Below are 14,503 nucleotides of genomic sequence, written 5' to 3' on the forward strand. Positions count from 1 at the left end.
CAAATGACTTATACCTGATGGTTCATGGAACCCATATTGAACTCTGCAGAACCCTGAGAATTCAGTGCTGGAGGACAGTTTCAGCAGCATAATTCCCTGGCAAGGAATTCTCCTGCCAGGGATGCCATTTTACTAATTCCCTGCATGACCAGTCCAGCAAAGTGTTGCCTAACCTTAACCCATGTGTTCTTCCCTAGTAAAATACAAGCTGGAAACACTGAGGAGCACGGACAGCCCATAGGATGGTCAGAGGAGAATGAGTCAAATCCAAAATGACGGACAGGCCAAATGTAGACTTGCCCAGCCCCTTCAACACAATGCATTCACAAGCACCCACAGAGAGGAAAGCCAATCAAAATCCTTCATTAATTACCAACTGCAGGTACAGACCCATTCCAGGTGATCCACCCGGGGGTGGGGAGCGGGGGGAGGGCAGCAAACTATAAATAGAGCCAACCCCATTCAGACAGTGTGGATTGTTGGAAAAGGGTGTGACGAGTAGTGAGATGGACTTGGCATATGATAGGAAGAGTGACTAGGGAGTGCTGGATGCGAAAAGGAGAGACAAGGTTGCAGTTGTAACATCAGAGTCGGTGTGGTAAAGGAGGAACAGGATGTGGTAATACCATCCGGGTGATTCTGAATGTAACAACGGAGGAGGGGTTGTATCAGAAGCAGAGATGGAGGTAGTAATATCAGAAAGGGAGTAAGTGGTCACCCTCACAGAGATACCGTGACTGTCTCAACAGCTGATGCAAGAGACGGTACAATTGCATCATTGAGAAACAAAGTTAGAAAAAAGGGTTTAAGAACCTCTGGGAAACGCAGAACACCACTGAGGAGGGGAGACGATATTACACCCAATGTGAATAATTTGACTTTTGGTTCATTTGATTCTGTTTTGGTAACCCATTTGTAATAATAAAGGACTTGAACAATGCCTCCCATGTCCATTATTTTGTGCATCCTATATAGGTATCCTGACGGTGTAAAAGGAAATCGTTTGAAAGAAAGACATGAAAAAAACAGTTCAGACATGCACCAATCAATGTGTGCACTCTTAGTTGCCTTGTGTTGGTGGCCGCAATAATGTCTTAGCGGTGCTCATAAATGCAACATATGTATGTATGTTTGCTACATAAAGGTACCATGATTGGTAGGTTGGTTTACATGTGTCAATTAAAGCTACAATATCAATGTTGGATTAAACACTTGCCAATCAAGGTTCTCTCACATAAAAGTTAAAACAGCAGATCCATCTAAGCCACCATCGAATGGAAAAACAATAAAAGTTAATGTTGCCCAAACCATATGAGGTTTGTTATTTTGGGTGTGGGGAAGCAGTTTAAAGAAGAGGATGAAGAAAAAGAGCAAAGTATAGGAGAGGCAGATGGAGGAAAGAAGGCAGAAAGAGAGGTGCAAACAAAAGAGGAAGGCAAAAGAACGAGTTGGGGTTGAAAGAGAAAAACAATATAGTGACCTCCAATCCAATCCCAGTGGAATGCAACATGAGAGACTTGTCAAGTATTCTGAAGCGTTTCAGCACTTTTAAACCAGCGTTAGCAATATTAAGAAACATGCACTCCTAAAGCAATATTAACAGTATTATGATTGTTATGCTTTATCATGCCTTGAAACATGTAAGCGACAGTAATTTGAGAAAAGTGCTGTCAAGAAAGCGTATGTAAGTTCAGCTTCGCACTGCTTGGCTATCTGCTATTAAGCCGTTCCAAATATGGAAATCCGATTCCAGACACAAAATGTCGGATTCATGATAATTAATATGGGCAGAAGTTCCGGCGTTTAGGCTGGCTACTTAAAATGACATCTTAAGCATCCGGATAGCCATAAATGGTTAGAACCATATATGGACAATCGACATTTCCTATACGTGTCTGTACAAAGGTTAATGACGGGCGCTGCCGTACAAAGGTAACTCTAGTGCGCCTTGATTTTAACACGAGGAATGAGAAAGGGTTATTCTAGAGCATTTCTGTGGAGCTGATTGGATAGCGGCCAGGACAGAAGAGCTTGGCAGGAAATTGATGGCTTCCAGCCAGGACACAAAGTTCTGGGACGAACAGTGGGCTCAGATCCAAACAGAGATTTGCAATGAGCAGGCTATCCTAAAACTGTGATATAGTTCTCAGCTCTCCCCAGGGTAACCAGGGGAGGGTGGGGCTCTATAAGCACGACCCTAGGAGTGTGAAAACGGGACAGACTGGCTTCCAAAAACCCTGTCCAACTGAGCACAGGGATAAAACAGAAAAAAAGAGAGAAGAAAATGTCTTATTCAAGCCCTGTGGTGCTATGATGGGCAAACGAATCACGATCCTAAATACATAGAACTCCTCATCCTGGTTGTAAACGAATAGAGTTTTGGTGTTCAAAGATGCAATAAGTCCACTCACTTTTTTTCTCAAAGTCTTCTCACAAGATCCACCTCTATAGGTCTATGGTATGTCAACTAGATCAAAACATTGGAAGCTCTCCAGGTTGCCAATGCATTTTAGGCGGAAAGGTTTTTGCATTGGGCTAACTCAAGTCATTGTCGGTCATCACCTTCATATGCTTCAGGATGCTTGTGATCCTTGTATATAGTTGTTATTGCCAGTATACCAGAGTTTTCAAGCACAAATGAGTACTTGGATGTCAATTGTAGTTTAACAATTGACTTTGAACATTACCTTGTGTTTTATTGTAGTTTGGGGATCTGTGTACACTTGTTGAGTCCTTTTGTAACTACCTCCCATTTGTCCATCATTTGAATCCAGGGTTGCGATTGGGTAACCAAATAGTGTTCTTTGCTCTGATTTTCTTCCCAAATGTCCGGGGCACCAGAAGAGAGTTCAGTGTTTGTTTCTTTCCTGTCTGACAGAAACATGAAGTTCAAGCGTGGTCCACACTCTGCTCTAAAAAGGTTCCATTGCTTATGTAAGATCTAGTTGAAGGTTTTTGATTCTATTCTTCAACAGCTGATAGTGTGTGGTGTTCTCGGTTGGTGGGCAGGTAGCTGATTTCTTTTTGAGTTGTGGTCACTAGGAGCACTGATCTTTTAGGATCTTCAGTTTTTCTGACTGCCTCAATGATAACTTTTCGAGGATACAGTACTTCCTCTGCTGGAAACGCTGGTTGCAATGTTGCATTCTTTGTTGATGTCTGTCTCCTTTCGTTTATTCTCTTGATACAGATTCATTCGCCATATGGAATGCTGGATTAAATGTTTTTGAGGATGGATGGAACTGGCATGTAATGGGGAGTTGGAACTATTCTCCTTCCTGTGTAGTGTGCCATGCAGGCAGTCTTCATCTACAGAAAGATTGACGTCAAGAAATTAAATCTCAGATTTGCTGAAGTTAGCATGAAGTGTAGACTGTCTTGGTGTTTTCCCATATGATGTCTACATCATCAATATATCAGACCCTGTAAAGTGTCACTTTTTCAGTGAATCTCTTGTTTGGCTTAGTCCCCACATGTTCCCATTCTGAGGTTGACATAGAGAGGCGGAAATGTACTCCCCATTACGGTCTAATTTAGTTGCTTGCAAACACAATCATTGAATAGGAGGAATATGACCAGCATGTTAAGCAGTTTTATGTTATTTATAAGTGATTAGCTCAAGAGAACTTGGTTGTTCAGTATCTTCCCCTAGGAAACGAAAACCACTGGAGGCCCCAGCTTCATATTTCTAACAGGTATCCCCGCAGGGGCTAGCTAAGGGACGTGCGCGAGATGTGGGAGATAAGGTTTTGCCCAGTTGCACCCTTATTCCGGTATGCCCAGAGAAACCAGGGGTACTGCACTGGAGCATGCTGGAGAAACACATTTCAGCCTTGTGGGATGATAAGCAGAATCCTGTGACATGCTTTAGGAATGACAATAATTTCTGGAATGCAGAGGCATCCTCTGGCCCAAACGGTCAGGGAATATAATACTTCAAAAACCTAGCAGGTAAGAGGGTATTAGACCTATCCAATTAGCATAACATTATTTACCTATGACCTGCTGGTGGGTGGGTGGTTGGGGGGTGTTGCACATGAACCTTGCTCCAGCGCTTGTTGTAGCCCTTGAGCTTCTATCTGGGGCTCCAACTAAAAGACCCAGTGCTAGAGCCCTCCCAGACCCCCCTCGCCCCCCCCCCACGCTCCCTCAAGGTCTCCCCCTGCCGACGACTCTGTTGTATACCCAGTTTAGGGGACGAGCTCCCGTTAAAAAACAATAGTGAAAAGGAAAACATTTTTTCGCGGGGGGGGGCGGGAGGGGGGTGATGCATACGATGGGGTAGGAGGTAATGGAACCTGGCCACTGGGGAGCAAACCGTGGATTGTCCTGATGTTACTTACACCATTCCCTAGAATCCTCAAAGAGATGAGGCCTCTGTTTGTAGTAAAATCCGACATCAAAAAAAATCCTTTATGGGGGAAGTTTATTAGACCCCACCACTGACGTTGGGGACACGTGATGACTTCCGGTTCCTTACATGTTCACCTCCGTCTTAGAACAGTTAAGTATCCAATTTAATATATATATATATATATATATATATATATATATATATATATATATATATATATATCATACATACACATAAATCTCTAGTAACATAAATGGACCTGTTGATATAAACTAAAGTTATGTTACTGGAGTCATAAGTGCGTCCTCTTTTGGAAGTACGTGAGGCTACGTGTACCATAAAGTAATGGATGACATGTTGTCTCTATTTCAAAGGCGATACAGCAAGTGAACGGCGTGGCGCTCCTGGGGGATCATGGAGTTGGCAAAACAGAAACCACCAAGGTAGGTCTGAAGCCTTCTTTCCTGGAGATGTGTACGTGTACCTGTGGCTCGACACAATGTCCATATCACTAACGCTTTTCTGGGACGCATGTCTGCTATAGGCTCAGAATGTATCGGCCAGTTTAGATCATTCATTCTCAAGTGACCCAATAGGGGTGCACCTTGGAATAGTGCATTTTATTCTCTGCACTTATGCATTCGCCTCTGAGCATGCAACACCTGGTTGCGCATTGGTATTAAAAGTAATAGCACAAACAAGGCATCACTGCTTATATCATTGATTACTTGTATGTTGGTTGGACCAATACATGGTGTGTTATATCACAGGCGCCATTAATATGCCTATCCTTACATATATGTGCAGTGCTTTAACTGGTATGCGAAATCGGGGGCGGGGGGCTCTTATAGAGGGCGTGGCCTAAAGGGTGGCAGGCAGCACCTTAATTCTGGTACCGACCCCTGCCAGGCCTCCCTTTGTAGCGCCCATCACCCTGTCACCCAGGATGCGAGGGTGATGATACCTGCATTTCAGGGATGCCTGGAGGCGGTTGGCACCATAATCTAGGAAGAGCTGGCAAGGTCGCAAGAGGGCAAGTGCTTTTCTTCTAAAGCCTGGAGCTCTGGCGTATGCACGAGAGAGGCAGGCTTTGGGAAAAGAGGCCTTGACTTCTAGAGGCCAGAAGGACTTTAGGGAGCCCCGGCGCTGTCCCTCCTCAGAAACACTTTTCTCTGCCCTGACTTGCCCAGGCCCACTTAAAGCCCTGCATATATGTGAATGCAAGGCCATACATGTATTTGTGCACTGTTTTCATTGTTAAATGTTAAATGTATTTGTACCGCGCACCGTCACCAACGGAATTGGTCCCCAGGCGCTCTGGCGGATCTGTAAACGATAAGGGGGGGGTGGGTTAGTAAGGTAAAGAGGGAGTAGGCTAGTGAGCGGAGTGGTGTTCTGTTGGCAGCTTCAACTCGGTATACACCGGATGCTGAGCTTTGGTGCGGGTATTGGATCGGTGTCAGTCCGCGTGTGCTGTTGCTCCGGTTTATGTGTTGTTGCAGTGTTGTGAAGTGCGTGCGGCTTGCGGTGCGAGAGATGGTTGTGTGAGTTTTTGAGTGAGATAAGTATGCAGAGTTTGAGGTTATATTGGTTAGTGGGTTACCTGACCTTTAGCATGCTAACATTCACAGTATTGTCTAAGCGTGGCACTTGCTGGCCTTCACAATCCTGTCTAGAAGCGGCGCAGGCCACTGTTCAGAATTCTATCTAGGTGTGGGCATGCTAATGTTCACAGTTCTACCTAAGTGTGGACATGCTAATATTCAAAATTCTATCTAAGTGTGGACATGCTAATATTCACAGCTCTATCTAGATGTGACGCAGGCCAATGTTCACAATTATATCTAGGTGTGGACATGCCAACATTCACAATTCTAAGTGTGGGCATGCTAATATTCACAGTTCTACCTAAGTGTGGACATGCTAATATTCACAATTCTATCTAAGTGTGGACATGCTAATATTCACGATTCTATCTAAGTGTGGGCATGCTAATACTCACAATTCTATCTATGTGTGGACATGCTAATACTCACAATTCTATCTAAGTGTGGACATGCTAATACTCACAATTCTATCTAAGTGTGGACATGTCAACATTCACAATTCTAAGTGTGGACATGCTAATATTCACGATTCTATCTAAGTGTGGGCATGCTAATACTCACAATTCTATCTATGTGTGGACATGCTAATACTCACAATTCTATCTAAGTGTGGATATGCTAATAAGGGAGGTGAGATAGAGTGGCAGGGGTTTTCTGGAGTAGAGTGATTGCTCTACTCCCCACCGATGCCACACTCACGGTTTTTGTTGGTGGCTGTTAGCTGCTGGCTTCCTTGGCGTCCCCTGCGGACACCTGCAGACAGATCTTGGGGCCGTCCTTTGCCTCGGGGTCCTTCACGTTGTCTCGTGTATTCGTGTACCCAATGTTGTTGTCTGTCTTTTCTAACATCTTGTGTCTGAAGTGCGTGGTGATCTTCATTTTGATGCCACGGCAGCGGGCTTGTTCCATTAAATCAAACCCTTTGATGCTTTTGCGGCCGTAGCTCTACACTTGAACGCTGTTTTACACTTCAGGTGCACCAGCTATGCTTTCCAGTGATGGCGCTAGTGGAGGCCATTGAGATGCAATCACAGTCCCTAAATTCTCAGAATCATTCTCATTGCCGTTGACAGCCACTAACATCTTTAAGTTTAATGGTGACGCATATGGATGAGGGCTTCTAAGTGGATTTGCCAGACATGTCCTATTGACCCATTTTCTAAATGTGCTCGATGCGTCCATCCTCACTTCCGGCAATGTGCCCACATTGCCTCGTCTCTCTTACTACGGCCATCTTTACGCGGGGCAGAACATATTTACTTTCATTTCTTTCATATAAAACAGAAATGGTTTTGTCCCAATATAGCAAATAATGACTAATGTCCACTGTTTTCCATATAATCCCCTAAGTGTGTACAGCAGCCATTGCACACAGGCCCCAGTTGCTTTCACTGGTATAAAGACAGTCTTGGGTGTTTCTGGCTCACTTAGATTCCAAGTCTGTTTTTAATGTAATACAATATTTATTTTTAAGGTAATCCCACAGTTGAATAATTTGGCTGTCTGGGAGCACCAGAAATCGAGCAAAATACAAACTAAGGAGAGAACATGCTCAATTTCTCACGCTGAGTGGCCATGCTGGAGAGGATCTGCATCTAGTGCAGCAGTCTTCTGTTTTGCGTTGCAATGCAAGGTGCTGCAGCCAAGCAATCCTGGCCATGTGCCAACGTGGGAGTTTGTCATCAGTCACGCATGCTTGTTAATACACCATATGCACGACACATTCCCGCGTGTAGTGGGAGTATCTTTTTGTGTACCGTTATGTATACGTACGCTCGTGTAGTGTACAACTGCCCCGTTTCTTATCGAGAACCATAGCCCCCATTTGAGAGCCGTATGTAGGACGCTTAACGCGGTAGTGCGCACTGTGCCTCGTGCCTGTTCCAGCTCCGGTCAGTGGGCACCTCAGCTCGTTATTTCCACCAGACTGTGGCGCTGAGATAAAAATAGACTGATCCTATTAGGCCCCCGACTGTCATCCCCCATTAGCACTATTAGATTTAGCACAGTCTACAGGCTCGGGGCGTTAACACAAAACTGTGAGCGCCATGGAAAACTCTAAATAAACTCGAAGGCAGATGCTTGCCCTGTTCTAACAGCCTTCTTTCACGCCCCGCCCCCGCCCCGAGCAGTGACAGGATCAGACATCGGCTTTAAAAGGTCGTCTTTTCACGAAATGTTCGGTTTATTTACGAGCATGCAATTTTAGATTTTTCAGCAAATCTCCATTCTCCATTCTTTATCGAACTGTTCCAGCATCAATGACACTCCTTGTCTGCCAAAAAGGTCTGATGCCCTCAGGAGAGTAAATATTGCAATAATATTGCGCGTTTTATATAGCTTTCCATGCCAACTTTCCCAGGTCCATGCGTGACACCTGCAGCCAGTTCCGGTTTTTGCTTCCAATTGCATGCTGGAACTTGTCGTTTTGTTTTTTCCATTGCAAGGGTGCACCTACAAGTCCTAGCATGCAGCGCAGGAAAAAAATCCAGGACTGGCTTTAAGATTCCACATGGAACAGGGAAATTTGGCAGCTGTGTATAGCGCATCGTGAGAGATGACTCCCACTTCTTAATGCTGTTAGAATATAGCATTAAAACCCGATCCGGTGGGCCAGATCGGGTCTTATCGGCGCGTGGCCAGAGTTAAAGGCCCGAGCGAAGAAGCCTCCAGGTTCCATGGACCGTGGGCTGAGATTAGCAGTTTCAGACTGTGATTCAAGCAACCTGTTTGGCTGCTGCCCCTGCCTCGGGTGCTAATAGGGGTTATTATCATAGGGTGACCAGATTTTCAAAACAAAAAACCCGGACGGCCAACAACATAAAAGAGGGACTACCCCATCGCAGCCCACCAATTACCGTCCGTCGACAACACGCCCCCACAACCACCTCCCCAACCATATTTCCAGCACTGCTCCTATCTATAAACTGTATATAATCTCATTTGTGCAGTTTTGTCTGTGAATCGGGGCATGTTAATTCAAAACGAGCGTTTGCTCTCATTGATATTACATGGCTTGCTGTACAATAATTTCCAAGCCAGTCTCTGTAGCACAGTCAGTAAGTGTTCGGACTTGTACCTGAGAGGTTGGGGGGTCGAGCCAAACCTCCACTTCAAAATTCTGAAAGTGTTGTGAAAAATAATTACAGTTTAGATTACTGTAGCCCCCCAAACATGCAAACCAAACTCCTGGGACCCCGGGACGGAGGGTGATGTCCGGAGGGTGATGTCCCGGGAAAACCCAGACGTCTGGTCACCCTATATTATCACCCAATGTTAGTGGTACAAAATGTATAAACTTCTGAGGGATGACAGTCTGAGTGAACCAAGTACTAACTTACTAGCATAACCGAAACAACATAGTAATGTTGATTCAAACGCTTATTTTTTTAACCGATGTAGTTTGACATTGGGGTATATGAAAAATGATAGTCAAACTAGCACCACAATTGTACCAATCCGTCTCTCGTGAATGCATGCAGTGGAATCCCAGCTACTGCTAGACCATAGTCCTATCGCAGTGAAGGGCTTTCGGCCTTGGACAAAAAGCATTTATAAAGCAAAACTTCAAAAACCGACGTGTTTGTGGCTGACATTTTATCCTAGACTCTTACTCCCCCATAAATCCCTCCCTCTCCTTGTTTAGTGCAGGACTGTTGCAGATTCAAGTGAGTGATGACACCTCCCACCCCGAACAGGCATTGTACTGTTTCGGACCTGGGGATAGGGTTTGACGATTGGATTGCAGGTGCAGTAGACATTGTTGCGTGCCTTCTATTTGTAAGGTGTTTGTCCCTTTGATTCTGTATGAAGGAGTGAGCAGCAACCTGTAGGGGACCTGAGCCGGGATACTTACACCTTATTGCACACATGTGCCAATGAAACCCAGGGGGTTAAATTGTGAACCATCTTTATTTATTTCCATTTATAAAGTGCGCAGCTGCCCTAGGGCATCGTGGCGCTGTTACAGTATATTCACTTGGGTGCAGGCAAAAACAGTGTACAGTTCTCAGTACAGGCTCATACACATTAGTCAATAGTCAAGTTCCTTGGTTACAGTGGAACAAACAGTTATTAGAATAGTATGGTTTTCAGAGCCTTTCTAAAGGCTAGGAGTGATGTTTCTTTCCTGAGTTTGGGAGGTAGTAAGTTCCAAGATTTTGGTGCCAATACTTCAAAGCTGGTACCGCCGGCTTTGGCTCTGTTAAAGACAGGGACTGCGAGTTGGTCAGAGTAGAGTTCTCGCTTGGGTTTGAGTGATTGTGCAGGGTGTATTCGATCCGTTAGGTACCGGGGCACCGATTGGGAGAGACATCTGTGTGTGATTGTGAGCGCCTTGAACAATATGCGTTCTTTGATAGGGAGCCAGTGGGCATCTTGTCTGGCCTGGGAGATATGCTCTCTCCTGGGGATACTGAGAGCAGCTTTGAAAGCATTATTTTGCACAATTTGTAACCTGTTTATGTTCTTGGCAGACGTACCTAGTAGGAGGACATTGCAGTAGTCCAGTTTGGCTCCTATGGTGGCTCTGGTAATGTTGAGACAGTTCTTGGCGGAGAGGTAGGGTTTTACCGCATTGATGATTTTAGTGGTGTGAGCTACTGATGAGGAGATGTAGCTAACTTGTCTATTCATGGAGAGGGTGGAGTCAAGAAAGACACAGAGTGTTTTTACTTCAGTCGAGACTGGGATGACAGTGTTTTCGATGCTGAAATTGCTGTATTTGGTGTCAAGTTTTTTTAAGGTTTCCTTGGGGCCTACAATTAGGAGTTCCGTTTTATCCCCGTTAAGGCATAGGCCGTTTGCCGCCATCCAAGTCTGGATGATTGCATAGGTCTGTTGTAGTGTTCTGAGGTCTTTCTCGTAGTCACCAGATAGAGGGAGGAGGATTTGTGTGTCATCGGCATAATTGGTGAACGTTATGCCGAGACATTCCAAGTCATTAAATAATGGCAGGGTGAAGAGGTTGTAGAGGGTTGGCGAGGTGCATGATCCTTGAGGCACTACACAGCTGATGGGAGAGGGAGCGGCTGATGCCTGGTCTGAGAAGACCCTCATGGCACGGCCCTCTAGGAAGGAAATTATCTATGTGGTGGCTTCGTGGGAGAAGTGGGCAGAGTTAATGAGGTGGTTTCCTAGCTTTTTGTGATCGACCAAGTTGAACGCTGCTGATAGGTCTACGAGCAGGAGAAGTGCAGCTTTACCATTGTCCATGTTTTCTAGGTGCTGATTTTTTAAATCTAGCAAGGCTGATTCTGTGCTGTGCCGTGGGCGAAAACCAGATTGCCTCTTGCCCAGGATGTTGTGCCATTCCAGATATGCTTGTATCTGTAGGTAAGCCGCTTTATCAAGAATTTTCAGAAGGAATGGCACAGTGGTGATCGGTCTGTAATTGTTGGGGGAGTCTGGGTCAAGTGTGGGCTTTTTTAGCAGTGGACGAACCCACACTTCATTAAGGAAAGAGGGTACGGTGCACAAGGTAAGTGAAGCATTAATAAAGGCTGTAAAGAAAGGTGCTAAGGATGCAGCACAGTCCTTGATGATGTTAGCAGGGCAAATATCGCCTTTGCATAACGAGGGTTTAAGGTTCTTTACGATTCATATGACTTCAGGGATGGTTACTTCTCTGAAGGTAAAGGGTGTGGGGTGATTTGAGTCTGCGGCAGGGGTTTGAGGCTTGGTGCCGGTCTGTGTTGGGGGTAAGGCTTGGGGTAGGCTGTTAAGGTTGGTTTTAATTTTCTGTTGGAGTAGGTTGATCTTGTCTAACATAGCGTGTTGGATGTTGTTACACCATTTTTCATCCTTTACGGTCTGATGCGTAGACATGGGGGAATAGTTAGTTAATTGAAAATGGATTTTGATTTTGCATTGTTAATTCTGGCGTTGTAGGCAGGGCTTTAGCTGTGGCGATGGCATTTTTATACTGTTTAGCGATTGATAGATATGACTCTCTTGCGAGGGTGAAGGGGCTGGATTGCCAGCTCTTCAAGGTTTTTCTTTTTAGAGCTTTTAAGTCAAGTAGGGCTTGATTGTACCAAGAGTTGGAGTGTTTTTTTTTTTTGGCTCTTTTACTTTCTAGAGGGGCGATGATATCGACTACCTCTTTGATGACTGAGTTGTAGAGATTAACCAGTCCTGTTGGATTATTGGGTAGAGGTCGTTTAAGGGCTGATGCTTCAAGAAGGGGGAGGATTCTATCTTTGGTGAGCATTTTTTTTATCTAGCTAAGGTGGCAGACATTGGGTTTTGTTGCATAGGTATTTTGGCCGGTATGAGGAAGTGTAGAAGGTGGTGGTCAGTCCAGGGGGGAGGGGTGTTGGAGCTGATGTCCGCACTACAGTTGTGATCCGCTAGCCAGTCTAGTATGTGACCTTTGATGTGGGTTGGGCTGTCAACATTTTTGGATGACACCCAGGTTAAGGAGAGATTTGGCGAAGGCTTTGCCTTTTTTATCTTTAGCATCCTGGCAGCCAAGGTTGAGATCTCCCAATCAGGTGTAGGAGAATAGCTTGGAAGTCCAGCAGCGGGCCAGGAGGACGGTAGACTAGGTGTAATGTGATGGTGTCGTTAGGGGAGAGGGAGATTTTTACAGAGAGTGCATCAAAGTGGTCTGAGGTGGTGGACTTGATTTGTCTAGCTTTGAATGATTCTTTAACAATAAGGGCTACCCCCCTCCTTTGTTGGTAGGTCTATCCTGGCAGAGGATGGTGTATCCCGGTGGTAGGGATTGGCAGATGGTGGGTCCGAAGGCTTCATGAAGCCAAGTTTCTGTGATGGCTAAGGCATCAAGCTCTAGATCAGTGATGAGGTCATGAAGTTCTGTGGCGTGGGCTTGCATAGATCTAGCGTTGATGAGAGCGAATTGAAGTTGTGGGGTTGGAATGTGGCTAGATTTGGGTTTGGTTGTAATAGTGACAGGTATAGCGGTAGGTTTAGGAGTGCTGGATGTGGAGGAGGTGGTGTGGGGGAACCCTGGCGGGGTAGTATGCAGGCATTTTTCCATTATGGTGGAGATCTTGTGGGAGCGGGATCCAAGTCTTTGGTTCCTTAGGTCAACGGCAGGAGGGATAGAGTGGGCCTGGGCTGTTTGTGTAGACAGCGGTACGGCTGTGTTTGGGGGCTGAGGTGGGGAGATCTTAGTGGGGGCATGGTATGGCAGTCTGATAATGAGTGTGGGGAGGAATGACTTTGGAGGAATGCTTTGTGAGCATGGTGGGATGAGTATACCAGTGGGCAGGTTTGGGACCATAATGGTGTCCTAAGCAGCACGTTAGCTCTTTCTGGGTCTCTGCACGCTCCTGTTGGACTTTAAAATGGATGTGATGGGGTCGCTTCATTTTCAGTAGGGTCCCAAGGCCTGTGCGCTTAACTGTGCCTGTGTGTGCTGGCGCTATGGCACACAAGTCAGTGCCTGTTAGGTGTTGGCTCCGTTAGCTTTCACCCCACGGCTGCGGTGCTCCCAGTGTATCCCACTGTGGGGAGTTGCTCGTGGGTCATTTAGAATGTTCGGAGTGCTACCTCCTGAGGTGGTGCTGGTAGCAAAATCTTTCGCGGGATGGTGTCCTAATCAGTGCGTTTGCTCTTTCTAGGTCTCTGCACACTCCCGTTGGACTTTAAAATGGATGTGATGGGGTCGCTGCATTTTCAGTAGGTTCCCAAGGCCTGTGCGCTTAACTGTGCCTGTGTGTGCTGGGGCTATGGCACACAAGTCAGTGCCTATTCGGTGTTGGCTCTGTTTACGCCTCCCTGCCTCTGTGTCTCTAGTTCCCAGAGTGGGTTCAGTGGATCAGTCTTAGCTCCCTCCACCACCCCGTATGCTGCCGCCCTGTGTGTGATCCGCGCTGGGGTGACTCCCGATCCACAGCAGGCCACTCTGTCCCTCTCCCCTCAGGCTTACTTGGTTTTCCAGCGTCTGCGTCTGAGGGCTCTTCCAACTCCTTCAACAGTCTTGCAGGTTGGTCCGGGTGCCCCCAGCCACCCGTGGTGTTTGCCCCTACATGGCGCTTATGGAGCCTGCTGGTGCTGTGAGGTGCTCTGTGGGCCACTGTCTCTCCTGTGGCTCTGCTGAGGCCTCCTAAGCTATGTGTTGCAGGGGAGGCCTCGTTTCTAGGTTATCTGTGTCTCCTTCGCCTAATCTCCTTCGCCTCAATCAAGGCACGCAAGGTTCGCCTGACCCCAGAGTGATTCCAGGAATTGGGGGTCCTACCTCTACAGTTTAACACCATGTACTAAGAAATTCAGCCCTCCGAGGGTTCGTACTCATACCCGCTCTCACCCTTCTTCAGTGCTGTGCTCCCGTGGGGCCTATCTAGAAATTCAGGCCAGTTCCTACCCTTAGGTCCAGTACTTCCTCTGGGTCATATTTAAAGGAAGGGGAGTGAGTTCAGTGTACTTTCAAGAGCGTAATCAGAAGAGGGAGAGCTTTGATGTTGATTCTTATGCAATTTCAGGGCCCAGACAAGCGAGGGAGCTCTCTTTTATCCAGGCGTGGGTGCAGCTGGGGAACTTCAGTCCCCACCGTAGCTAATCATGTTTGATTAGT

At 46.2% G+C, this 14,503-nt stretch overlaps 1 protein-coding gene across 1 annotated transcript in view; it reads left to right on the top strand.

The window, feature by feature from the left end:
* LOC138452855 (uncharacterized) overlaps positions 1-14,503 on the top strand; it is a 1,928,742-nt gene that overhangs the window by 1,095,489 nt on the left and 818,750 nt on the right. The window contains exon 46 of the mRNA XM_069605205.1: positions 4,729-4,797. Within this exon, the coding sequence (XP_069461306.1) occupies positions 4,729-4,797 (69 nt within the window). The remainder of the gene's footprint in view (positions 1-4,728; positions 4,798-14,503) is intronic.

This window comes from Ambystoma mexicanum, chromosome 4p, assembly GCF_040938575.1.
Source record: "Ambystoma mexicanum isolate Mex_15411 chromosome 4p, UKY_AmexF1_1, whole genome shotgun sequence".
In the NCBI taxonomy this organism is placed as follows: Eukaryota; Metazoa; Chordata; class Amphibia; order Caudata; family Ambystomatidae; genus Ambystoma; species Ambystoma mexicanum.